This window comes from Ctenopharyngodon idella, chromosome 17, assembly GCF_019924925.1.
Source record: "Ctenopharyngodon idella isolate HZGC_01 chromosome 17, HZGC01, whole genome shotgun sequence".
Classification (NCBI taxonomy): domain Eukaryota; kingdom Metazoa; phylum Chordata; class Actinopteri; order Cypriniformes; family Xenocyprididae; genus Ctenopharyngodon; species Ctenopharyngodon idella.
Window position 1 is genome coordinate 26,192,190 of NC_067236.1, and position 27,981 is coordinate 26,220,170.

Consider the following 27,981-nt stretch of genomic DNA (forward strand, 5'->3'; position numbering starts at 1 on the left):
TGACAATATCAAAGTTACATTTATTATATCTGGTCAAAGAGTGTTTAATACAAAGAAAGATGACTTTAGAAGCATTATTGAAGTAGAACGGTGTGTGGTATGGCACTTTCCTTTTCACAGACCAGAAATCCCCTATAAGACACATAGCTTGGATTCATATAGTGCATAGAATCATTTGATTATCCACTTCATAGCAATGAGTTACAAAATCAAAAGCAATAAATACTGTACAATGATAAATCTGAAGTTAAAAATGACATGCCAAAATTTTACATTAAATACAATATCATTAAAAAATGCAGCATTTATGTTATTCATCCTTTTACAATAACATAATTTTTTTAAATCAGTAAATTGTACAAGTATAATTCAATATACGTTTATATACACATATAGTACATATATTCCATTATCAATATTTAAATAAAGTGCCTTTCTTTTTGAAGCTCTGAAAGGTGAACTCTTACTATCAAATGTACTTAGAAAATAATGTACTGTACGTAAACTTCAATAGACAGTATTGCAAATTAGAAAAAGGTACAAAGTTTCCCCTTCTAATCAACCAAATACCCTCATTCATCAGTTTATTCACTGAAAAATATTGTGACACAAAGCCAATACAATACATCACGTTGTGATGTACTTGTGACAAAACCAACCAAGGCTCATTGGAAAAATGTGTCTGTGGCAATATGTGAAATACGTGTTGTGTTGATTCTTGCACATTTCATGACACTTTCTAAACAGATGAACATAAATCTGGCAATGAATTATTATGCTGTTTGTTTTACATGTCAGGGCAGTCAAGAAATGAAATGTTCAGTGAGTGCCGATAAAGGTTAATGCTCCATCGCTGTTGAAAACAACATACCACCTACACTAAACCTAACCAATTGTGTTGGAAGCGTGAGATAAAAACCCATTTTCTAAAGCAACCATGCCATTTTAGCTTGCTTCTACAAGTCTTGGATCTCTTTAAATGGAGCTGATTATGTGATGCAAATGTCAAAGGAAGGGCAATGAATCAAACTAAAATAAGTCATTATTAAGCAATAATTTGCCCCGTAATCATAAAAAAAATGAAGGTTGTTGGTGTTTTACTGCCTAGGATTCATTTTAGCTGGAAACTGCAGTGAATTGTTTGCATTGCTACATTTTTTAAGTTTGGCTAAACTGTAGGTAGATGCACGTATTTCCATCGAGGCTAGGTTGGGCAACCCATGCACATACCACAAATATCATAAAATCCATGTCTGTAATATTTAAGGTAAGTATACCATCACTAAGAGCAGGATATTTAAATGCTTCCAACGTTCTCACAGCTGGACTGAATGGTGTTTTCATGGCTGCCATTTATGGTTATCTCAATGAAAATATCTTTATGGTTTTGCTCAGGTCTGACAGGGATCATAAGCGATGCTAATGTGCGCTTGGCTCAGTCCTACACTTGGAGGTCTTTTCCTGCAAAGTTTAGTGTTAGTTGCAACCTATCTGTATTTTTCAAGCGAATGCAAATTCCTTGATTATCTTTTTCAGAAGATAATCTTTTTCAGTTTATAGAGTTATAACTAAACTTTACAGGAATGTAGATCTCGAGATGAACCAAGTATGAACCTTGAGCAAGTACGAGTGCACTGATAGTTGGAGTTTTAAAACACAAAAATATTGCCTGATCCAGTCCACAATGTAAACCCTTGCTCAGAATGACAACAGCATTGGAGACTTGTATAAGTCTTTACCTTGCAGTATCTATCCTGGGATTTGAACAATGCACTTTAGTTAGGTTCAACACCACTCAATCAGTAATCCATGCAAATACTGTATTCTTGTTCATTTTTCTAGTAAAAAGTATAAAGCAGATTTGATAGGACTATACTGTGCGTAAAATCACACAGTAAGACATCAAAGGTGGAAGTGTTTATTGCTACACGGAACAGTCATCTGTCAGCGGGAATTTAGGAATCAAATCACCAGCATTCCATGTCAACATCTCACAAAGAGATCATGATAACACTTGCTGAAAAGGGCGGCTTAGGTCCTTCAAACTACATCCCATGTAAGCCTCCAGGCTTTGATTGGGACTCAAGGATGAACAGACACTGAAAGAGCCATTGTATTTAAAGAGATGTTCGTTTACAACAAGTGTCACCTCCACCTCACCTTTAGAGGAAGACTTCAATCCATCAACTGAGCTCCGACAGCCCCCTGCACCGGTGTCAGGCTGCTGTCTCATATTGCATTCAATACAAAGCTGGGTTGTGTTGAAAGGCAAAAAAGAAAACAGAATGGGATCCAATTATACTTCAGATTTAAAAAACAAGCCCCCCATTGCTGAGAGATGTCTTCTCAAAGGTAAGTTCAAAAAAAGGTTTCCTAGCGTTTCTCAGATTCCCTAATTTCGTTCTGCGACAGTTCAGTGCGAAAAGATAGGTCGGCGGTCAAATGATCCTGCATAAATATCTGCCCAATGACACAAAGTCTGTGTATATTTGGAGTAACAATATACAAGCTCTAAAGAGAAGAACTATTCTCAGAAATGTGTTGAATTGGTTTGCGAATGGTGTGGCTTGTGTTTGATTTGTTTGGACTGATCTCGCACGGATTGGAGCGAAACCAGGAGTGAACTTCAGGTCTAAAGACAACAAAATCGGCATTTTGTTGCATTTTTGAATATCTCGCAATTTTAGCAGCTTTACTGGAATTCCTTTAGTGGTTGATCAGAGTCTTTGAGGAAACTGAAGGAAAACAAACATGCATCCAATGAAAATACAGCGAACTTGTTCCAGAGAATGCCATTGAGGAACTGTCGTTGAACTTTGTTTGGAGCACGTATGTAACATCAAAGAAGAAAGAATACAGAAAATTGCATCATGGTCTTCCAATCTGGGCTTTGGACCAACATGTTAAACCAGTGTTGTTGCGGAGGAGCTGTACGCAACAGTTTGTGGCAGTATCTAAGCTTTAGTCACCAGACAAATCTCTACAGTTCCATTTAATATCAGCTAAATAGTTTGACCAAGGAGAGTCAAGATATGTAAAACTGTAGGAGGCTTTTTTATTGCCTTCAAGACTGGTGAGGTGCCAATACTGTACCATTGAATCAAGCGAACGCTGGTTGATTCGATTTGAAATCCAGTACTCCCTGGATCAGTACTCCCTGGCCTCTTCTAGTTCATTCATGTAGACGTCTTCCTGTGGGTTCTCGACACACTGTAGACCGTTATTGGGAGGCCGAACCGAATGAAAGCGGCTCCAGTCTCCTTTACACAGGATCCACGGGAGCACGTCCACTTTGTAATGAAGTTCCGGGGAGAACTCTGTGCTGATGAGGTCAGGGGCTCCGGCTCCTTTGCCTCGAGTGATGAGCTTCAAGTGATCGTCGTAACAGCAGTGCTGTGCAGCCAATGTGGTGCTGTCGAAGGAGAGCATCGAGCGAACGCAGAACCTCGCAGAGGGCTTGTAGATGTCCAGCCTCTCTTTGGGGCCGCTGGCATCCCGCCAGCGATAGGTCTTTTGCAACTTTCTATCGAAAATGTTGACAGCGTTGTAGACCACCTCGGATGGGTAGATGCAAGGGCAGTTGGGTAATTCGGTCAGGACCTGGTGTAGGTATTTCTGGAGGAAATCGTTCTTGCAATTCAGCCACTTCTCACAGCTGTCAACATCTATGAGATAATTAGATTAATTTAATAAAGGTGGCAGAAATTATTTTCTTACTCTGTATTTTTCTCCCCCTAGTATAAATATTTAAAAATCCTTAAAACATGATACATTTCTGGAGTTTTTTAAAGATTTGTCTGTACAGTATATATATAAAATGAAATTTATTTGAAATGTATTAATTTATTTATTATTATTTTTTATCTTGATTTAAGAATAAATCTCACAAAATTTTGTTAGAATTTACTAAAAACAAGATGTTCATAATTTTCAAGTAAATCTGTTGTTTTAAATATGTTGAGATATTTTAACTATAAATATATATAAAATATATAATACAAAATATAAACAAAAATTTTAATATATTAAATAAAACTGATATTATATATAATATTACATATTTTTGATATATTTTTGATATATTTTTACTAGTGGGTGCAGGACACTGTAGTTCATTTATGTAAGTAAGGATAGCAAAATAAAGTAAACTGTGACATATTATACCCAAAAATTCTTCATACAGTGGACTACCAGAAACATTTATAAAAATTTGGGACCAAATATTATTCAGACACTTTGACCTGACCATGTTTTGCTTAAGTGTTATCTGACATAATTAAGATTAATTTTTTCTGACACAGTTTAACTCTGAGATCTTGTCATATTTTATTACCACTTTTTTAAAACTATAGTGAATAAACTGCATTAATGAATGAAATGTTCAAGGTGTCTGAATAAATTTTGGTTTGACTGTATATATATATATATATATATATATATATATATAGCAAAGCTAAAACAAATATATAAAATAAATTAGTAATAAAAATTTCTCAACATCCTTAAAACAACAAATATTTACTTAAGATATTAAGTCTCATATACTCAAGTCTCATATACTATGCCAAAAAAAATTATGGCCATATTGAGATTCATGGCCTAACACGCAATGGAGGTTGTCTCTGTTTGCTGCCAAAACATAAAAATACATAAAAATATGTGCAGCAGGCAGTGGTCATGCTGAAACATAGTTGTTATTAACATTTATGTTCCATTGTGAAGAGATTAAAAAAACACTTTGTTCTGTTATGTTTTTAAACTACTTTCTTTATTATTACGGTTAAATGAAAAGAGCTATTACATTCAATGTTCAATGCCAAAAATGAGAGACCAACAAAAAACTCCAAAGCAAATAGTGGGGGCTTTGGAAGAGGACTCTTTACTTTGTGGTCTCAGTAACACTCTCTGTGGAGCATTTGTGAAAAATGTGAACGTCAGATCTTTTACAGTCTAACAGGACTCCCACAAAGTTCCTCCGAAGCAGTCACAAAGGAGAAGTTTCTATAATGATGCTGATTAAACGGGTTTTGAACTAGACATTAAGTTAAATAAAAGCTAAGAAAAATCAATAATCATTGATTAAACTAATAAAAAAGCACACTGGAAGCTTGAAAGGCAATTAGCTGAAGCTACCATTGAGAGATTCATTAGTGCAGTATAATGTTGCCTATATCTTAAAAATACCAGTTGTATAAATGGCAATGGCTACTCTAACAAAAAAGTATAAATTTTTTTTATTGCAATAGATATGTGGGCATGTACCATGTAAATACCACAGTAAATAAATATAGTAATCATTATGTACCATGGTACATATAAAAAGTACTATTCTACCATCAGAATACTGAATTGATGAATGCCCACACCACATGATATACCGTACACAAACAAAAATTACCAACCTGTGTCAAAAAGCTCTGTGCTATTTGCCACTTCGTGAGTCGGTTCTGTCACAGGAATTATGTCATCTATAGATGTAAGAGAAATAGAAGCTATTTAAAATCAACATGAAATTTTAAACAAAACACATAATATGAGTGCATTTGCAGAGAGAGCCCGCACAAACACTTCTTATTGGCTGTAATTTTCGATTGATTTTGTCACGTCTCATAGTTGCGTCAAGTCTTTTGTGGATCAAGTGTGCCGCACAAGTCCTGAAAAGAGAAGCCAAAGCATTTCGATCACCCCCTGGTGGCTGGCTGCAATATAGGTCAAAAACCCCGCCCTCTTTATGTAATCAAATGGGACCGAGCCAAACTAAAAAATCCAATACACTTCAAATTATCTTTTTCCAAAGATCATTTCTGTTATTTTAGGTAGTTCTTATCACGCAGACATACATTCAAGTGTTCGTTTTTCCAATAAGTTTGGTTTTAGTTAGTTATCTTCATGATTGACAGCTGTGCTTGCGATCGATTCTGCGGGAGTGGGAGTATGGGCGGGACCTTGATACCGCGGCTCCACTACCGTGCTGACTCGGGCTCCGAACGACATACTTGACAATTACTGGGATATTTTGGCTTCATTTTTCTACAGTGGAAGGAAGCGGAGACACGCTGTGCATCTTTTTTTACAGTCTATGTTGTGGACAGACAAATTGCTTGTTGCTGGAATCTTATCGTATTGTGTCTGGTTAGGACAGGGTGTAAATCTTCACATTTTAAAGCTTTTAAAACTGTTAAAACAGTCTTGCAAACATTGCTTTTCTAGTTAAATTTACAGTTATATGACTTCCTTAATGTTCAATTCATTTTAGTCCTACTTTGCATTCAAATTCAAATTGTAATTCAAATTCAAAAACTGAATTAGAATTGGCAGACAAGATTGGCACACAACCCTGGTTAGCATAGCCAAGACCAGCTAAGCTAGCAACCAGCTAAAATAAGCACACTTGATTGAAATTTTCTTTGTTTAAGGCAGTGGTTCTCAAGCCTTTTTGGTCGTGCCCCCCTTTAAACCTCAGACAGTGACAAGTCAAGAATCTGAAGAAGAACGATTTAGTGTTCAGGCGTTCAGTGCCGCTTTATAAAGAGTGCCAACCACTATTCACGCACTTGAACGCCGTTGCAAAACTTTTTTTTTTCTGCTGATCTTCCGCACTCTCCTTGCAGTACCCGTGCCCACATTTTGAGAACCACTGGTTTAAGGACATTCATGCTGGTTACCCACCATGGCTACGCTAGTTAAGCTGGTCTGCCTGCAACAATAACCAGTTTAAACTGGTCCAAATCAAGGGTGCTAAGGTTATCCCCTGCTGGTAGATGTCGAAACTACACCGTTTGGCTGCAAAAAGCATCTTTCTCCTTTGACATCCATTCAAACTTAGTGTTTTCCAAAAAAAGTTTTTGCAAGCAACCCATACATTGCAAAAATTTCATTATAGCATAGTAGATGTTTTTTTAAAATATTTTAGAGGGCTTCTAAAAATATATATTTTTCAGGAATTTAACTTTCTCTTATTATCTGAAAATGTTACAATGAAGTTCTATGGCATTTTTGTAGATTCAGCCCTGTAGAGCCTCACTTAGTGTATTTGAGTTTGTAAGCGAACTCATTTTGTGTATGCGCATTTGTGCGCGGCAGGTTGTGGACCGCCCTGTATCAGGGGCTTTTAAACTGAAAGCCCTCATTGAGCTGTCATACTGAAGCCAAGTAAATGCCTGCTGCTCTCAAAGAGCAGTTTCATAGTGTATACAGTATACACACAGAAGGCCAGACTGCTCCTTTTCTAACATGAGTCTGGTGCCCCTGGTGTTTGTTCGACTTCTGCGTGCCTGACAGAGATGAATGAGAGGCATTAGTGGAGTTTTCCATCACTATCAGCATAATTAGGAGCCGGATGGAATTAAGATCAAGAGTGAGTAGTAAGTACATTTTAGGGAAGAATATCGATAAACAGTGTGCTAACTGCTAAATTTATGTACTAAAGTGCATTGTGGGGTTTAAAAGGCCTGAGTATAAGTGACGGTATAAGTGATAAGTATTGACGGTCTCACCAGGACAACGCTCTAAGTCACATGTCCGTGACTCTGTGGCGGTGCAGGCGTAGCCACATGAACGAATCCTCTTCTGATTCCCTTGTCCACAGGTGACACTGCATGGTGACCAATCGCTCCATTCTTCCTCCTCATATTCTGTAGATGAAAAAATATATGATGACCTCTTCTATAAATTGAGGCTAAGCAATTCCTCACAAAGCATGTGGGAATGTAATGCAATGTAGTGAGTTGGAGTAACACTAAAGGAATTTTTTTTTTACTCTGCATAACAAGTTTGTGGAAGTGAAATCTTAAAAATACTTTAGTTTACACCTATAACTTTACTATTTAAGTACCTATTTGCATTTGAACTCTGTGTAATGTCCGATATACCGTGATTGATAAAGAAACAAATCCAAAAACAGCCAAGATGGTAAGTGCATCTGTCTGTTGTTTGTATAAGAAAGCTAATGATGCACAACTAAATTAATATTGCGTATTTCTCTGTAAAATATAATCTCTCTAATGAACAAAATGTGGGCCCTCCTGGCAGGCCAGGCTTGCTTTTCTTTTTTTGGTAATAAATATGTCAGAGGCAAAGTCAGCCGCTTACAGCTGTGAGAACTGAGCCAATACAAACACTTCAGCAGGAAGGCAAGGCCTAATAGCTTAGACGCTTTCCAACAATGCTCTCTTTCCACCACCATGCTAAAGAGATTAAAGTTTCAGAGCACTCCATGGCGGTAGTGATGGAGAGAGAGAGAAGATTGAAAGAGAAATAAGTGCGCTGTTTCCTCGCTAATGCATTTTGACTGCGTTGTTGCTGGTTACCAGGTGTTGTTGCTAATTGATAAGTCCACATTCTACCACTTGTGCTGTCACGGCACTAATAAAAAAAACACTGATGACACTTGTGGAGTTTATTGCAAATTGTTCGAATAACCTCAGAGAGTTATCATCAATATTTTTGAAAGTTACTTTTAAAAGTAATGCATTACAATATTGTGTTACTCCCTAAAAAAGTAACTAATTGCGTTAGTTACTTTTTATGAAAAGTAATGCCTTACATTACTTTTGCATTACTTTTTCTCACCTGGGCTGGGCTTGCTTCTTTGTTTTTTAATAACAACAAAAAGTTCTATTTTTGGCAAATGTTAAGGCCCTTTCACACCAAAAGTGAAACGAATACGCCTCAGGCTAAAGGAAATGCATATTTACACCTGTACAGTAGCTCAAATAAACCTTTCAGCTGTGCTGCTATTCTGGATTAAAGAAGAATAGGATACAGGAGAAGAAAGTTCAACACTTTTATTTCTAAATCTAATCTAAAGTAATTTTTGCTTATTAGTATGGTTGAATTGGATCATTGAAGGTCAGCAGCAAAGACATTGGTTAATAAAGTGAGGTTAAATACATAAAGTATATTTGTGTAATTTAATATATTTAATTATTAGAGGTTTGTGTAAAATTCTGAGATTGCATTCCACTGTTTTTATTCATTTTGAGGAATACTGAATGTTTTTGTGCAAGTGAGATGAGTAAATGCACGTTCACATTTAGTCTTGAACTACAATAACCATCATGTTCACACAGCGCGCACAACACTTCTGCACTTCTCGATTTCTCTCAACATGGGGTCAGGAGAGGTGTCAGTCAATAAATGTGAAAAAAAAGTAGCTTGCCTTACTTATTTTAAAAAGTAACTTAGATATTTTGCTGTAAAATGAAAAAGTAATGCGTTACTTTACTAGTTACTTAAAAAAAGTAATCTGAGTATGTAACTCAAGTTACTTGTAATGTGTTACCCCCAAGACTGGTTATCATTTTATTTAAAAATAAACAAAAGCTTCACTGTAAAAAATAATTTAGTTTAATTAGTATTTATTGGCCATTTTCTTATAAAAAATTCAAACATCCTAAAATAAGGTAGATTTATTTTAGAAACAAAACTGAGTGAGATAATACAACTTGTTTTTAAGCAATACATCTAAAAAATATTTTTCCTGGTTTACACATACACTTCACAAAATTTTATTAGATTTATGAATAATATAAGAAATATCAACTTTCCCATGGGGTAAGAGCAATTTACATGATTTATTCTTCTAATAGTTTCAACAAAAATATTAAGCAGTACATTAGTAATAATCAGAAATGTTTCTTGAGCAGTAAGTCAGCAGAATGATTTCTGAAGGATCATGTGACACTGAAGACTGGAGTAATTCAGCTTTTACATCACAAGAATAAATGACAGTTTAAAACATTAAAATAGATCATTTATTTTAAATTGTAATAATATTTCACAATATTTGTTTTTACTGTTTTTTTTTTTTTTTTAATCAAATGAATGCAGTTTTGGTGAGTATAAGAGACTTCTTAAAAACATTTAAAAAAATCTTACCATCCCAAACTTTTGAACAGTAGTGTATATTTAGAAATTATATGACTATAATTAAAAAAGTAGATTGCCTCACTCGCTGTGTCCAAGCCAGGCATAATAAAATGACAATCGATAAAAGCAAACTTTCCATGTAAATCTGAGTTTCTGTTCTAATAAGCTGTGACAGTAACAAGAGTATCAGGACATTTTTGTTGGTCACTTAAGGGTGTGTTCACACTTGGCATGTTTGGTTCGATTAAAATGAACCCTGGTGTGATTGCTCTGTTAGTGTGGTTCATTTGAATAAGTGTGAATGCAGCCATCTGAACCCTGGTGCGTGCCAAACAAGTGGACCGAGATTCCTGAAAAGATGGGTCTCAGTCCGCTTCCAAACCAACTCTGGTGCGGTTCAACTGAAATATGAACACAGCACGGACCAAAGACATGTAAACGAACTAAAAACAGGACATGATGTCACAAGATGCGACCCTAAAAAGGACAGAATGCTCAAGCAATACCTGTTTTTTCTCGTCAAAGTCGCGATGTTGCCCATGACATTTCGGTACAGGCATCAGAACCGTGTCTCTTCACAGCAGATCTTTGTTTGTGTGTGTGATGGAGGGATTCCTGCTGCTATTTTGAATCCATTACAAATTTCTTTACAAATTTTCAAAGCTCTTCACAAGTTCTCAACTGGTCAAAATACCATCATATGTAGGCTATGCACATACAACAAGCGCATTTAGCCCAACACACATCATTGAAACTGTGTGATGTTCGGTAAGTTCCGTCACAAAATATACGTCATAAAACCCGACCAATCAGGTTGTGAAGGTATCCCTATGTCTTTAGGTTCGGTATCTTTAGGTTCAGAGTTAAAAATGCCAGTGTGAACACTAAGTGGACCAGGACTAAATGTTTTATTTGTTTTTTTTTTTTTTTTGGTCTGGACCAAATTAACCAAGCAAACTGAACTATAAGTGTGAACATACCCCTACTTTCTATTTAAGCAGAGTTGAGATCCTTAGCCCCATCCGGTGTAAAATATATGATTGGTCCGAAAACCGGCTGTACAAAACTGCATATTAAACATCATATATGTTTTGTTATTGTGTTGTGTCACACAAGGACACTGGTTTGCAGAGATAATGTGACCAGATATAATTAATTTCCAATGAGAACTGGCCAATTCTAGCAACACAAGAGTTTGAAACCGCACACATTGAATAGACATACATTTGCTATCAGAGAACTTTGTTTCAACTAAAATACCATAGACACTGTAATAAGTTGCAATAGTAAAACCATGGTAAATAATTCTCATAAGGGCAGTGGAGAGGAAAAAACGACCTAAAGCTATAACATTCTACCGAGCTGTTGCCGAACATGGCCTGCCTGTAATCCTGTGGCTCACCATAATTGCAGAAAAGCGCTTCATTACTGTACGCCTCTAGCACAGACCACATCATTAATAATGTGGCTCATTTGCCCTTCTAGGTTTCCCGTTCAAGCTTGTTTGTACACAACACACTCCTACTCAAAGTACACTCATTAGGTCTATTTTAGATCCACCGGGGCAACAGAGAGAAGTCGGTTCGGTTTCGTACCCACATCCTCAGAGGCTCCACTGCTGACATGACCACAGCAAGTATGCGGCAATTGCTTCTTTTTTGGCTGGGTGTTGGATTTGACCACACACCACCAATGCACTTTCCCTCTAATGATGCCGACAGAACATGGTGCAACACAACCTCAGTGGAGGATCACCCTAAAGGCAAGGACAGATGGACATGAAAAATGCTCTTGTGAAATAAAGCTGATAAAAAGATATATGTAGATTATGGAGAAGTCGGACACTGCAGCATAAGTTTCAGTTTAACAGTCCAAATAAGAGCTTATACAGTATGTGTAAAGATTTTCTGTTAAAACTTTCTGCTATACCACATAATGTATTTAATATAAACTTAAAAACAACACAGTTTTTGGTGCCAAAGATTAAAGAGACACTATTAAAATGCCTTGTTGCTTAACTCTATCACTAAAATAATAATAATAAAATATAAATATATTGTATATATACACAACCATACCAAAGTTTAGGTTTGGTACAATTTTTTGTAAGTGCTCACCAAGGTTGCATTTATTTGATCAAAAACTATAGTAAAACTGTAATATTGTAAAATATATATTTTTAAATAACTGTTTTCTATATTAATGTATTTCAAAATCTAATGTATTTCTGTTATGGCAAAGCATAAGTTTCAGCAGTAATTACTTAAGTCTTCAGTGTCACATGATCCATTAGAAATCATTCTAATATGCTGATTTGCTGCTCAAATGTTATTATTATCAATTTTGAAAACAGTCGTGCTGCTTAATATATTTGTGGAAACCATGATACTTTGAGCCTGTCCACATGGAGACATGTTTAGCTGTAACGTTATACATAAAAATTTTGTATCGTATCAGTGTTTCATCCAGACGGATCTGACGTTTTGGGAGCCTGAAACCGCTATTTTTTGAAACCGGGTCCCAGAGTGGATAAATCTGAAAACGGCACTCTTGCATTTATGTGTGTACAGCCAATCCATATATTTTGTGAAACGATAATGTCATCACCCCATGTCTTAACCCCTCGACTCGCATGCTCCAAAGCTGCTTCCAAAATTGCGTACTGTTGAGTAGGTACTACATTTGAATTTAAATTTACTTCATGGCCGTTGAAAAAGTATGTTCTTTATAGTACGAATGCGTGTAGAATGAATGAATTCGGACATACTACATCCGCCATGTTATTACTGTCACATGACCTACCAGCGTCAGTTACGTCCCTTCAACTCCATTCACAAATCCTATCCTGTGGCCTCATGGGATAGTAAAGTGTTCATCGTATGAATCTCGCCGGAAGTAGTAAGTCATCCAGGTACTTTTCACCTACTGTTTTTCGAATACTATGAATTTCGGACATACTACTCTGTTCGCATACTGTTTTTCATGTACTATATAGTAGAGAAGTATTCGATTTCGGACATAGCGTAAGTCTTCTTTGTTTTTAGTGTATCTCTGTGGCAGAATTATAGCACCACATACTGGTCTGGCATGTATACTACATAGTTTTAGGTTGATTTCAGTGGTTTCTTGTGTACACAGATATTTCTTGAGATGACGCCGTGTTTACGAATTTTTTTTTAGAACAAAGAAAAAAAAATCGGCTAGTGAAAGCTCTGGCTTCAAGTGGATGTGGCCTTTTTCAGGATTCTCGATGAATAGATGGTTTAAAAGAACAGCATTTATTTGAGATAGAAATCTTTCTTAACATTTTAAATGTTTTTACTGTCATTTTTGATCAATTTCTTTAAAAAAAATCTTACTGACCCCAAAAAAATTAGTGAACGTTAGTGTATCTAGTGAGTTTGTGGCTAAGCATTACCTGTTTGGAATTTTTTATTTTTTTTCCAATCAATAATTGCTGCCACCTAAAGGCAGAAAAATTCTGCAAAGAAAGGTTTGAGTACAATATTATACTTCCCAGCAGTTGATATTGTTTGCCATTTTTTAAAATGTCTCACACATAAAAGCACTGAATGCTTTAACAATATACTCAGGCAATGAATATAACTTTGGTGTGAAAAAATGGAAACTTTCATTCCAAGGCCTGAGAACTGCCACAAATTCTTGTGAGAACTCAAAGGGCTAGGCCGTGTGAATCACAGCGACGCGCCAGACGTGGGATGAAAACACAGCAGACGCTTTCTTTGTCAGCCCAAACATGCTGGCCCTTCTTTCAATCTGCCGTTTAATTGAACACAAATATTAGTTGTTTAGCCAGTGAAGAGGCCCCATGCTGCTCTTAGCAAGCATCGGGACCCAGAGTCAAACAGCCACGTTTTCCGAGCACTGGTGTCAACTTCAAAGACAACACACAAAGCTGATGCTCAAGCCCGCTGTCACTAACGTGAACCAGACATAAGTTTCCTCCTGCAATCCTTTATTTAGTACTTTCACTGTGTGATCTTTTCTTCACCGTATACTTTGAAAAGGTTCAGAGCACTTGATGATAGGTTGTGTTCTGCTTTTTAAGGATAAAAATCGCATTAAAATGATATTTCAGCACTATGGTTTGCCCTGTATGTAAACATTTTGAGGTAACGATCTGCCTAACTGACAAAGAAGCAGTTGAGTGGCCAGATAATATGCGTACCACAACTAATATTGTGATAATGTGTTAGGACACAAAGCACTGGGTCGCCTTTCACTGTTTACCGCTGATAGGCATCAAGAGAAAGTCTCTGGAAGTGGCGACAGGAATGACATGTTTATGTAGCAGCTCTTGAGTACAACCCTCAATGCATAAATCATAATGTCAAGACTTAAAGAGGAGGCTGGGGCCCGCATTACTGAGGAAATCAGCTCAGCATACGTGCCCCGGCGTTCCAAGAAGCCCCAACATCAGCGCTGATACTTCCGATAACAAGACTAAAGAAAAACAAAAACTAAAAAACTCATGGTTTCCGATTACACAGTTGGAAAAACATGAAAAGACTTTAATTCAGGTCAATTATTACGATTTTTCTTCATTTTTTACACTGCAACAGGGATGTGCGTCCAAACTCTCTCTGGCAAAAACCTCCTGTGCTTACCGTAATTGTCCATGGAGTCCCAGCCCTTCCATCGTCTGTTCCAGTCTGAACCCACACCACTCAAAAGGGAATCTTCTCCCTCGTAGCTGAGGTCCTCCTCGTTTTCCTCCAGACTTCCTTGCCCGGGACCTTCTTGACTGGAGTCATGGTATTCCCAGAACAGTGGCCAGAAGAGCTTTTTATGGCCCAGCCACTCTTCCGAGCTCAAAGACCAGTCATTCCTGCTCTCCTTGGCCAGATCCATCTCAATCTCCATCTGTGGGTTGTCCACAACCTCAATGGTTACCTAGTGGAGAGATAAACGTTATATGTTGATCTGTAAAAAAAAAAATGGATATGAGAAAGTCGTAGTCCTACAAAACCCAGCTTAAAGGGTTAGTTCACCCAAAAATGAAATTTTTGTCATTACGTACTCACCCTCAGGTCATCCCAAATCCATAAGACCTTCATTCATCTTCGGAACACAAATTAAGATATTTTTGATGAAATCTGAGGCACACATAGGCAGCAACGTGACGTCATTGCACATTTTGAGGTCCAGAAAGGTAGTAAAGTCATTGTTAAAATAGTCAATGTGACTACAGTGGTTCAACCTTAATGTTATAAAGTGACGAGAATACTTTTTGTGCGCAAAAACAAAACAAAAATAACAACTTTATTTTAAGCTGGCGTTCGGACGTAAACACGGAAGCCTGCACTGCGTTCACTACGTCAACTGCATATGACAACAGTTCAAATTGTTAAATAAAGTCATAATTTTTGTTTGTTTTTGCACACAAAAAAGTATTCTCGTCTCTTCATAACATTAAGGTTGAACCACTGTAGTCACATGGACTATTTTAACGACGTCTTTAATACCTTTCTGGACCTCAAAAGGTGCAATGATGTTGCTGCCTATGCATGGTTTCAGATACCATTGGATTTCATCAAAAATATCTTCATTTGTGTTTCGAAGATGAATATCTTACGGGTTTGGGACGACATGAGGGTGAGTACTTAATGACAGAAATTTAATTTTTGGGTGAACTAACACTTTAAGGTCAAGCTCATTTTTGGAACCTGATAAACAGGTCCAGTGTCAGATCAACAAATAACCTTCCATATAGGCTCTAAATGCTCCAAGTAACGCTAACCCTAAATGCTTCTTCCTTCATAGCCTGTTTTCTTTCAGGTGAACTACTGTCATGGTGGAGAAGTTAGCCAGTTAGTTAAATATATATATATATATATGTAGTATATATGAAATATGTATGTATATGTAGTATTATTTCATCAAATACTTTCACTTCAAACTCAGCCCATTCAGAAGTATCAGTACTTGGGCAGAAACCTATACATAGGAGCCTGATAAAATATTAATACCTATTTCACAATATTACTGTTTTTACTGTATTTTTGATTAAATAAATGCATCCTTGGTGAGCATAAGAGACTTCTTTTTGAAACATAATTAAAAAATCGTACAGACACTAAACTATTGAGCGTACGGTATTGTATACGTTTACCTGAATGACAACATATTGTGTTTAATGGCACAGACATCTGAAGGTAACTCTATCGCCCCCTTGAGTACTGTTAAGTGTGTTCAAAGTATTTTCAAAGTTTTCCCTTTTCTCCTGTTTGTTTATTTCAAAAGATGTTTTGAGGTGACAGATTTGTTCTCTGCATGCTTGGGCTCGTAGTGCCCGAGCCAGGCAGACCAGGAAAACGATAGCAAGTGTTCCAGCAGGCCAAGACAAAGGACTGGTTGTTTATTTCCCCTACAGCGTAACTATCTGATGGCTGCAGCAGCTGTTTATAAAGGCATGGAGCAGTTTAGAGCGGGTGATTACGCTACTGTAACTACGCTGTTTACAACAGTCGGCCTCCACCTCCTCCTCCTTGAACTAATCATGACTGTATTCTACTCTCATACTTCCAAAAAACACAATACATTGCTTTTAAGGACAAAAAGATCCAAGTTTTAGATCATTGGAGGTCCATTAAATGGCTAATTTAAGTTCAATGGCAACAAAGATGTTTAAGGAATCTCTGCTGTGTTACTTTGTCAAGGTCTTATCAAATTTGCTACCACTATGAATGAAGTCGTTGAGGGAAAAAAAAAAAAAAAAGATGATGATAACATCAGAGATAATTACTCAAAATGAAAGAAAGTGTTCAGTACTTTGGAGACTATTGCACACTGATGTATTAAAAACAAAATATTCACATACATTTACATTGGCTGCCGCCATATTAGAGACACATAAAAACAAAATAGCTGTTTCTAAAAAGTAGACAAGATGGACCAGTCCCACTTGGAAGACTCTGGAATTTTCCCTATTATAAAAGTCAATTTGCTTAGCAGGGATCTCCTGTGTATTTTTTCCCTGAAGTCTAACTTCGTTTCCTCTCAAGTCCACTTACACACATAAACTTCATAACAGTACTAAAAATATAAAAATCCCTTTTTTACCGGTGTTGTAAAAACATTTAAAGATTGGGATCTGTTCTTGGAGGGAGCATTAAAAGTGGCTGTTAAAATAATACTGTGGCCTTTCACCTTTTGGATTTTCTTGGGATTTCTTTTTGGTACACTGTGCAGAAGTTTGAACGGAATAGCTGAAATGAGCAACACCAGTATAAAGGTCTCGCTTGGGGTAATTTAAGAGGCCTCTCCGGTTTGAGAGCAGCTGTGACATGACCAGCAACAGCGCCGAAACCTGAAGTCCCTACTGCAATCACAGCAGCAATAACAGTGAAACAATGAGTGCATAGGTTAATTACATACACCACAAACTGTTGCCAAGTAAAATCAATCCATTACCCAACTCATTATACAATGATTTAGTTCACCCTAAGGAAAGAAATGACAAGGTTTTGGGAGCGGTGAGATGTTAAACATATCTGGAATAACAAACTACCCCCATAATATTAACAACTGTCTTTAAAAGAACTAATGCCAAGATTATAAACATACAACAAAAGAAACCCAAGCCCCTCAAGACATGAAATGACTGATTCAGTTCATTTACCTCATTTTCTTGTGGTCCAAGAGCCTGTAAACACTGTATTTTTCTTAAAAAGCATGTATATACAGGAAGAAACTTGACTCTAAGGCAATCAAAATGACAATAAGGTGAGATCGGGCCTGTTCTTACTTGAATGTTGGGGTTTTGGGAGCCCAGGTCTGCGTTGGCAAGGTCGGGAAAGTTCTTCAGGTCTAAAATGAAGGGTTCATCTTCTTCCTGTGGAGCAGGTTTGGGAAGGACTCCCTCTGAGCGAATCTGCGACCATCTCCTCTTATGACGGCGAGGGGAAGGCGGCGCGCTCCTCAGTTGGTTCTGCCGCTGAATGTCCTGCAGCGACTGTCTGACATCTTTGGAGCCACTGTGACCTCTGACCTGGGAAGAGCACACATAGTATCCTATAAAAGGAACATCTGGTGATCGAACAAGCTTTATTTAGATGAAAGCACAACATTTCCTTGGATATAAAGCCCCCAGAAAGGCCCAAAGATAAATACTTCTGAGAAATTTCGTCATGCACGTAAAGATCTGTTTTAGTTCAACACCATATCAAATCTATACAGCTGTGGCCTTATAGCCCATATGAAAAAGATGTCTGAGATTCAAATAAACCCATCTGGAGTGAAATGTCTAACACATGACAGCATATCAGGTGGATTTTGGAACAAGAATAGTAGAAATCATGGAAATAATTTAAGACCCTTCTTCTGCTTTAATGATCCAGGAAAAGCCTGTTTCCCAGACCTTTGGAAGACTCCTTTAGTCTCTTTTAGGGTTTCGTATACAAGACTGCTCTTCAACTTCTTTGATTTCCATGCTGCATATCTGTCAATCGATGCTCCATTGGGTTACCATTAGCAACATAACAAAACAGACAGCAGAGAAACATCAACAAGGAAGAGGAATTGCACGCTTGCTCATTCTTTCTCACTAAGTCTGAGACAGTCATGGTTCACTCTGTTGACAGCTGTTTGACATTATGGGTAATGCTGCGTTCAGTGGATGGAGAGGGACTGTGAATTCCTGGAGGAAGACTCAGGAGTCGGGACAGTGCATGCAGGTAAATGATTACACATTAAGGGATATGTATCTCTTTCATCTGGTTTACCTTAATATGGAGACATAAAGTCTGTGGCGGTACAAAAGAAGGGTTCCTGTTGTCCTCAAACCATGACAGTACACTAAAGCACTTTGGTGCTTGTTACTAATCATGTCAAACCTAAAGTCTCAAGCTTCAAGAATGAGGCGGGTGATAGTGATTTTCAAATATTAAGCTATTTTAAAGTGCTTAAACTTCAAATATTACAATAATATATAATTATTTAAGGGGGGACACTACAGGCAGAAACACTGTTTTTTCAGGCACCTGTCAATTTTGACCAGACTGGTGGAAAGAAAACATCCAAAATACACTTTTAAGTGTATGTTTTATAGCACTTTATCTATTTGCATCTATAGATTTCAATTACAGTAAATATCTTTAAAGGCCGTTTTCTCAAAATGATTTTTTCTCCTGCTTTATTCCTATCTATATTCTGAAGGTTTTTACAGAGGGATTTGTTGATATATAATTTGCCTGATTTTATACAACATTTTATTCCTAAAAAAATGGTGAAAATTATTTTTTTTTCTGGCTGTTGATAGTATTTTCTGATTTATGGAGTGATAAAAAGAGATAACCAAAGTTCCCTCTATAAAAACCTTTGAATTTAACATGTTCAAAAAATTAAACGAAAATTTTGAACCTGCCGTCAAAATTTTGAACCTTTTAGAAATGTATGCAAATTAGCGCATATTTAATTAGATAATGCCTCATTTGCATATTTAAACATAACATTTTAGAAAACTTGTAATACAAAAAATGTTTGCCATTTTTAATGTAATCAATCAGCTGGGGAAGTATGGTGATATCTATTAGATAATTTGTTTACCCTTTTCACCTGGGGTGTCTCGCCCTAAATATCTATAGATATTATAGATAATGATTTATTGTCACTGTTTATATATATATATATATATATATATATATATGTACTGTATATTATTAAATATCTGTGATATCTATGTTGCTTGCAAATAATTTATTACATTTATATGTTGAAGAAAATGGCTTGTACCTTTGAAAAGAATTGAACAGAATATAGAACTCTTGATCAGGGACCTTTAAAATAAATAGGCTACAATATTATTGCCAAATATTATTTTCCCCACCCACACATCCTGCAAAAAAAAAAAAAAAAAAATTCTTTATTATAATTGGCCCATACACTGATAAATTGTGCAGAATAAGATCAGGGACATTTAATTGTCATAAGTAAATGGGGTCATGTTGTCTTTAACTGCATGCATTCTCCAACATGCAATAGGCACCACATGAAACTCAGTTTAGACTTTACATTTTGGGTCATGCTGCGCTTCAAAGAGTTTTACTGGAGGCCTTGTCTATAAGCCACCACAGACTTCAAAAGAACAGCAACATACACAAACATAACTCAGAAAGCAAGAGACACATATGTCCTCATCATGACCACAACATACTTCAAGTCTTCTCTGCACCCTTACTTTTAAATCTCCATCTCAAATCATCTCAGATTCAGAAGATCACCTTGGTGCATTTCAACATGTGGTATCTCTGCTCTTCCTCATCTAGAGACTAGGTTTGATGGCCCCAGTGTTTCCTTCTGATGCACCAGAGGAGAGAGGTGGGGAGTTAAGGGTCTGTCTGATCAAAGCTTCTCTCTACTGATCATGCGTGGCCTGCCTTGTCTCACTTCACTGCCTGTGTCTCTCCCACACGCAAAACAGATGTCCTCTGCTCCAGACGATAAACTCCACCCTGGCGCTCTACTGAAGTTCATCATCACAGGAGGTGCGGAGGAAAGGAAGCTCTTTTAATGATTTTTACACATCCAAGCGACAAAAGTCAATATTTTATGTATTTTTAAAAAAAAAAAAAATATTGGGATTTGTTCTGCACAGATTAAGTTAGATAAATTGTATTACCGACCGCCAAAACTTGATAAAGTGGTCAAAATACGTCAATAATAAACCACAATGTGCGGCGATACTTTAAAATCTAGTCGAGAAAGCTTTATCGTCTTGTGCGCGTGAGCGGTTCCTCTTTCCTGTACGCAACAACGAACACACACGGCGCGAGTTGTGATGTTCGATGCGCACAAATGACTCCTACGAACTGATTCTTTTTGACGAATGAGTCAAAATTCACGTCAGGAACTATAGACCTTATGTAGCCCCGTCCCTTTTCAGCGTTGCGCTCGTTGTCTTTTGACTTCTGGTTTGTATTTCCACAGCGATCTTACATATTTATGAATGAACTACTCGTTTTAAAATCCTCCCGGTCTACTGACATTTGTTAAGACATCTGCTTTAAACATTACAATGCTCATGATAACTTTCATTAACTCTACAACAAGTAAATCCTCTTAACCAGCTAATTATTCTTTGACAGCGATGCCATAGAAGTGTACAGAGCTACTGCAAAACGGAAGTTCAAAGACAATTTTATAAATATGGCGGCACACTTGTTTCTCTGGCGCATAAGGTCTATAGATTCCTCCCATTTCGTGTAATATTTTGTATGCCATTTTGTAGTTAAATAGTTTTAGTATTGTGTTCACACTGAAAATTCCAAAAAGAAAACATATTTAACCAAAAGACGAAGTGATGAATGTTGGGCATTTCAAGCCTTCAGCTGTCACAGCTTCAGACTCCAATGCTGGAAGACAAAACCTTCTAAAATTCATACACTAAACGATTGAGAACATAGTGCATAGTGTTTGTATGTGATTTGGATACTGCAGATTGAATAAATCAGCGAATTGTTCAGAACTGTTATCACTTTACTGACTCACTAAACCGCAAGTCATTTTACCATGATGTCTGATTTGATATGAACTGAGAACCGTTACCGTGATGTTTACTTGACCTTCGTGAGACTATGTTCTACAATTATTGACAATTTTACTCACTATACTGGATTCTTTGGCATGTGACTGGCTGATATACGTAATGATATGTAACATATCATAGGCTATATGTAACTTATGTATATGTCATAGTTAACATATGTAACTTCAGGGGCGTCGAACATGTGACCCAAAGCTCAGATCTTATTAGTTGGCATGTTTGCATCAATGAACGAAGAAAAACAGTTACCTATAGTAGCTATATGTTCGTCTGCATGAATATTCCATAGCCAGGAATCTGTTAATCTTGTTTGTGCTGAATATTCATGTCTGACATAAAGAGCATTTAAAAGACAGCAAGACAACTCAATAGAATTTAGATCAGAGTAAATGTGTCAGCTAAATGAACCTCTAAGAAGTGCACAGTCGGAGAGCAGTTGGAAACTACTGTCCATTTTTTACAGTCGTGTGAAAACAAGTGAGATTTTACTATCCACAAAGTTTTCTCTGCCTGCCTGTAGTGAGTCAAGTGAAGGATTTCGAGTGTTTCCTCACTTTGTGTGCCTTCCAGAGATCTTTCATACCTTTCCCTTCAATCATTCTATAATCAAACCTCTGAGAAAAAGTGACGCCAAGATAAGCTCCTCACTCAGCGTTGCCGTTTGTATTAGTCTGTTTCTTCACATGGGTGAACTGCTTACCCACCAGCTGAGACGAAAAGGATGTCTATGATTTCACATGAGTGCTACAGGTTAATACGGGAAAAGGAACTTTAAAGAATACTTTCCTCAGCTCGCAACAACTGACTTGAACAGAAATCCCTGAAGCCAGAATTCCTGACTCTCCACAAAGGGGGCCAACAGAAACAGAGGAGGCAAGACAGCAAGGCCACTCGCGAGAAGAGTGACATGGTAAGGATGGAATCCTTCCCAGATCCTGGCAGAGACCATCATTGTCCTCATGCCTTTATGTTGTTCTTTCTCTGTATTTTTTCTTCCGGCATACCACCATGTTACAATCTGATTCTCTTGGCATGCCTCGACAGCATCAGTGTACCATGTGTTATCTCCTCTCACAAACAGTTATTGTGTTTTATAGGACGTGCCATCTGGATGGGCGCTGAGACCTAAGAGAATAAACGAATACGCCCCTGCCAAAATAAATACCACACACACATGGTCTCGGGCTGCTTTGAGCTGAATATGCTGGAGCCGAGGTGCCACTACAACAAGGGCAGGGCATCAGGGCACCGAAGCTGGAGAGTCATCAAAGCACATGAAACATTTAGAGTCTGATTTCCCCAACACCCTCACAAAGCATTACCTCTGACAGCCTAGAAAGAAAGCAAATGGGATGCATTAGCGACGGAAAACTGAGCGGCTTGTTCATAATTCAATAAAATAGATGGATTTGATTATTCTCTTCCAAAAAATGAGGTAAAAGCAAGTTTTTCTTTGAATTAAGGATTAATCACACTGTCAGAAGTCCTTATTCCTTTGCCGACATGTCATGCAGCTCATTTCTGCCTCAGTGTGAAAAAATAAAAAGGTAACGCTGTCCCTAATTTATTTCTGTGACTTTATTTCTTTAACTTATTATTTCTTTATTTATTGTAACTTATAACTTTTTTCTTATAATTGCGACTTCATATCTCATATTTACAAGTTCACGAGTTCACGCTTACAAATAATCGGATAGAGTAAAGAGTATGTTTATTTGGCATGCTGTCTGAGCTCGGTATTTTGGCTCAAACCCAGAATACTCCCCCTGTGTCCCAGGATGGGATAGGAAACCAGCCAAGAATGAGGAGTCAGGGTGGCGGAGGGATGCAAAAAACTGTTGAGGAACATAGGTGAGTCGGCTATATATAGGCATCCTCTTGTGCTGATTGGATAGATCATTTGAACATGTTCCTGCCGAACTTTAGTAATAAAACATTGTTTAATTTCTTGTAATAGCACCTTAATTTCTCACAGTTGAGATTGCATATATTACAATTTCAACTTTATACTTTATCTTACAATTGTGGTTTTATTTCTTGTAGTTATGACTTTATGGGCCCTATGTTAGCGATCTAAGCACATGGTCTGAACTTAGGGCGTTTCTGAATCCACTTTTGCTAGTTTAATGTCGGAAAAAATGGTCGGTGCACCAGGCACATGGTCCAAAAGGGTTGTACCTAGTCTCTTAATGAGTCATGGGTGTGCTTTGGGTGTAATGTGCAATAAACTAATCAGAGTGTCATCTCCCATTCTCTTTAAAAGCTAGGTGCGCTTGCACCATAGCGGATTGCTATGTACATGGCGGAATATAGACACCCTCAACCTGACGAGTCAGTTTAAATACATGTGTGTATTGCCACGATTGGTCAAATAATTAGCCAATTGCATTTGTCATTACTGCAAATAGGTAATTCTGATACATGCAATGACTATCAATTATGCTGGGTTGCTTCAACCCAAATTTGGGCCAAATATGGACAAACCCAGTTGTTGGGTTAAAAATTTAACCGAACGGTTGGGTTTGTCCATATTTGACCCAAATTTGGGTTGAAACAACCCAGCATTTTTTAGAGTGTGTAGGCATTTTTATCTTTAATAATCAGTAATCAAAAATAATCATTTACATTGTAATCCTTTTATTTTTAATATTTGGCATGTTTGTCCTTGTGTGTGTAATAAGCAGAGTGTACGCGCGATGTGCGCCCGCCTATAGGCGCATATTACTAACGCGCCCTTTAAATAACAAAAAAATAAATAAAAAATACTGCGGCATTGACTTTAGACCAGGTTTCAGTTGGTCAGTGGCGCAGTCAGTTTCAGTTGCCTCAAAATAGCAACACGCCAACAATGCGCCTGAACACACCTCGTTTTCAGACCAGCACGCACATGGGTGAACAGATGGGCATGAGTGCATTTGCTATTTAAACAATGTGGGCACTGGACGTGAAAATGATAACTGTGTCGGACTGAAACTAGCAAAAAACATTTGTGTAGCATTGCGCCGGGTGTATGATAAGGCCTTATATCTCACAATGGCTACATTTACATGCACCCAAATAATCCATTTGTAATCGGATTGACGGCTCAATCGAATTGAAAAACGTTCATGTAAACACCTTAATCAATCCGATTGAGCTTGATCCGAATGAAATTTCGATCGGATAGGAAGGGGTGGTTTATTCCTTTTCTAACCCGATCCAACAGCAAAAAAATGACCATGTAAACGCTTGAATCTGACTACTTTCTCAATCAGAAGTCTCTGGGGCACATGCATTATGCAGTGCGCAAGTTCACGTCTTTAGTTGTAAAGATGGCATCGGTTCACAAAAAAAACGTTGCTGATTTATGAATGTGTATGCCAACAGGGCAAAAATAATGATGAGCTCTGTTGGTGTCACGTCCATGGTTGTCTCCACAAGTGTGATATGACGTCACAAAAGTTTTAATCTGAATGTATATAAAACACATAAATGGATATTTGAATCAGATTACAATGTTTAGAGTACATGTAAACAGATCTGCAATCGAATTCATTTAATTCGGATTGACGAAAATTGGTGCATGTAAACATAGCCAATGTGATTTTTTTATTTTTTTTTATTTTATCTCACATTTACCTGGATTGTTTTTACAGTGACGGAAATAGTATTCCATACAAACCACCTTTGTGTGCAGCAAGTGAAACTCAAGGATACAATGCCTAGATGGATATATCCCACACAAATCCATGTCTGGCTTCTCTCAGAGGCCTTGTGTCAAAAACTGTTCATTAATGTCATGTATCCCTCAGTAATCACATTCCATGTGGAGAATTCCTGTTGACACTCAATTACCAGCTGGTACCAAATGTACCAGCAGTACTGTACACATTGATACCAACTCTATTAATGTTATAAATGTAAAAAAAAAAAAAAAAAAATGTGGATTGGATACATATCTGCTCTTTTACAAGCTTCAGATGTTTATAATCAGATCTCAGTGCTGCACAACATGTTTTGTAGGGCCAAGATCTAAAAAATAGTTGTACTCGGCAACATGCAGGCACGTTATTAAATCTATTTCTAATTCAAGCTGGTGTGTGTGTTCTGGTGGTTTTTGTGAAATATTATCTGGTGTTTCTTCATTAAATTCTGAATATAGCTTTCACAGCGTCTACCAGGGCATTCGCTATATACTTTCAAACAGATTATGGTTTACAGTTTCAGTTTAACCTCAATTAGAGCACTGGACATTTGAGAGGTTTCCATGCCCGAGTCATCCAGCACAATGCTAAGAAACAGCAACATGAACTTCAGAGAGGGGCTCAAGAATTTGGCGCCATTTGTGGAACTGGTGTCTGCTTGTGTCGAGGAAAGGAACAGCCCTGTGATTATTGGGCTTATCAATTATAGCACCAAGGCCGCTGAACTCCCACCCGACCCTATGCAATTTCTAAGAGTGTGGCGTATTGGATTCCAGCTGGCTGTTTTGATTAGTAAGTGTCCATTTTTGTGTAAAGCAAAGACTTCCTGTTGCGCAGGGGAAACAATGGCCCTCCCATGTCTGCCTGAACCCCGGTGGCTACTTTAATAAAAACATCTTTTCCAGTTGGCTTAAAAGGTGGGGGAGAGACGTGATGTTTTCAGACAGTGTACAAAGACAGTCTTGTATCACCCGAGTATCGCCGCATACTATTCTGCTTTCTGTCAGATCTTCGCAACCTTGAGCAAGATGTGTTCTTAACCCCCCACTCAGGTTGTGCGTAGTGAGTCGAGTATCTGCTATATTGATCGATTCACATGCACACGTAAGAGGGGCCTTATTTTTACATCTAGGATAGTGGACTTGTGTTCAAAATTCTTTTCAGAAGGGAAATGACTATTAACAGGCAGCCTGGGGTGGGTTTGCATTTCCTCTCTGCGTTAACACTCCATAAAGCTGATCCATGAAAAAAAGTCACAGCATAACCCATGATACAGTACGACCTCACTTTTCTGCTGAAGGAGAAATTAATGAATTAAATACCCAAAACGACCCATGAACTGTGGTTTATCATTTAACAAATGGGGAAAATTAACCACCCTGCAATTCCAAGCATTAAGCACACTTTAACTATGGAAACTGTATTTTCAGTGTGGTTTGACCTCTAATAAACTTTATCCTGGTTCTTTCTTGGATATGACTGATATGATATGATATGATATGATATGATATGATATAAAAAGATTGGTAACACTTTATTTTAAGGTGATGTTGTTACATGTTACTACATGTAGTTACTATAGAAATAGTAAATTATGCATAATTACAAGTAACTAACCCTAAACCAAACCCTAACCATAACTCTATAGTAAGTACATGTAGTTAATTAATATTACTCAGTAATTTGAGTAAGTAAAATGTAACTACATCACCTTAAAATAAATTGTAACCAAAAGAATCATACCTGTCGGACACCTGATGCTCTATGAAAACTCGTTTAAATTCTTTGAGTTTTGAAGCATAGTAGAAGAGGCCAGGGCTAGTTGTCACAGCGAATATCAAATCACTGTTTTGGCCTACTAATATTGCAATTCGTAAATGTATCCTTTTAAAAGGACAAAATGTGACAATTTTCTCTGACCAGACATTTATGACAAACACCTTTGTCTTGAGAACACAGTTCATCCTTTCAGTTAAAATATACTGAAAAACACATTTGTTTAATTGGATGGCTGGACTATAGCCCATGTGACATCTTACCCTGTATGACAACTAGGCTCGGTTTTCCCTATTGGTTAAAAAAAGATTTCACAAACAGTTATTGTGATTTGATTTTTAACACATCACTGATCAAGACGATCATAGAATCTGGAACGTTAATTATTCCATGTGACTGCAGATCTAGTTTTAGATCTAAAATTATTACATGTTGAAACAGATTCTAATGTCATTCAAGTTAATTTGATCTTTAGTAACTTTACAATATAATTTACAATAAGTGCTAATTGGGATCAAACAAGAACCTTCCAAGAAGTAAATATGATCCTATGGATCTGAACTGAAATTAAGAGAATTAAGTAAGAATTAAGAATTACTAAGAATTAAGTATAAAACTATAAATTCATACATATATAAATTTAGATTTTTGATATTAATTTATATATATATATATTTATATTAATATATATATATATATATATATATATATATATATATATATATATATATATATTAACTTATGATATCAGCAATTCATTTAAACATGGATGAACTCTGCTATTACTGTGAAATGAAATGTTCGAAAAAGTCATAAAAACTTGTTTTAATAAAAAAATTGTAAGTGTCAATCATTGAAACCATACCTCTAGAGATGTACCACTCTTGCTCTTGATGTGATTTGCTCTGCGTCTTTTTGCAGGGAACCCCTTCACCAACAGAAGACAAAGTGTCAAGAAAACTGCCCACCGTAAAGCTTGGCTTCGAATCAGCATGACTTCGTAAAAATAATAATAAAGAGTTTCTACTATGGTTTTGCAATTATGCACCACTTTTGATCATTTACTATGAACTGCACTCAGCCCTCTTC

At 37.1% G+C, this 27,981-nt stretch overlaps 1 protein-coding gene and 1 long non-coding RNA gene across 3 annotated transcripts; one reads left to right on the top strand and one right to left on the bottom strand.

Moving 5' to 3' along the window:
• Positions 1-27,897, bottom strand: ism2a (isthmin 2a). Its single transcript, XM_051868109.1, has 6 exons — positions 27,758-27,897; positions 17,639-17,881; positions 14,499-14,784; positions 7,497-7,634; positions 5,403-5,468; positions 1-3,665 (listed from the first exon to the last, which is right to left on the bottom strand). The coding sequence occupies exons 1-6, from the start codon at positions 27,884-27,886 to the stop codon at positions 3,148-3,150; spliced, it is 1,380 nt and encodes a 459-aa protein (XP_051724069.1). The 5' UTR covers positions 27,887-27,897; the 3' UTR covers positions 1-3,147.
• Positions 20,387-27,828, top strand: LOC127498586 (uncharacterized). 2 transcript variants are annotated; one of them, XR_007925916.1, is made up of 4 exons: positions 22,038-22,343; positions 22,531-22,980; positions 23,190-23,284; positions 27,814-27,828. It is a non-coding gene; the product is annotated as an uncharacterized LOC127498586 (long non-coding RNA). The 2 variants fall into 2 exon arrangements; XR_007925917.1 differs by lacking the exons at positions 23,190-23,284; positions 27,814-27,828 and having other exon boundaries at positions 20,387-22,343; positions 22,531-22,996.
• Positions 27,898-27,981: the final 84 nt, after the last annotated feature.

Coding starts and splice junctions, on each gene's coding strand:
- ism2a (XM_051868109.1), bottom strand. CDS start 27,886: ATGCTGATTCGAAGCCAAGCTTTACGGTGGGCAGTTTTCTTGACACTT. Junction 17,882..27,757: donor AGAGTGGTACATCTCTAGAG/GTATGGTTTCAA, acceptor TGCTCTTCCCAG/GTCAGAGGTCACAGTGGCTC. Junction 14,785..17,638: donor CCCAAAACCCCAACATTCAA/GTAAGAACAGGC, acceptor TCTCTCCACTAG/GTAACCATTGAGGTTGTGGA.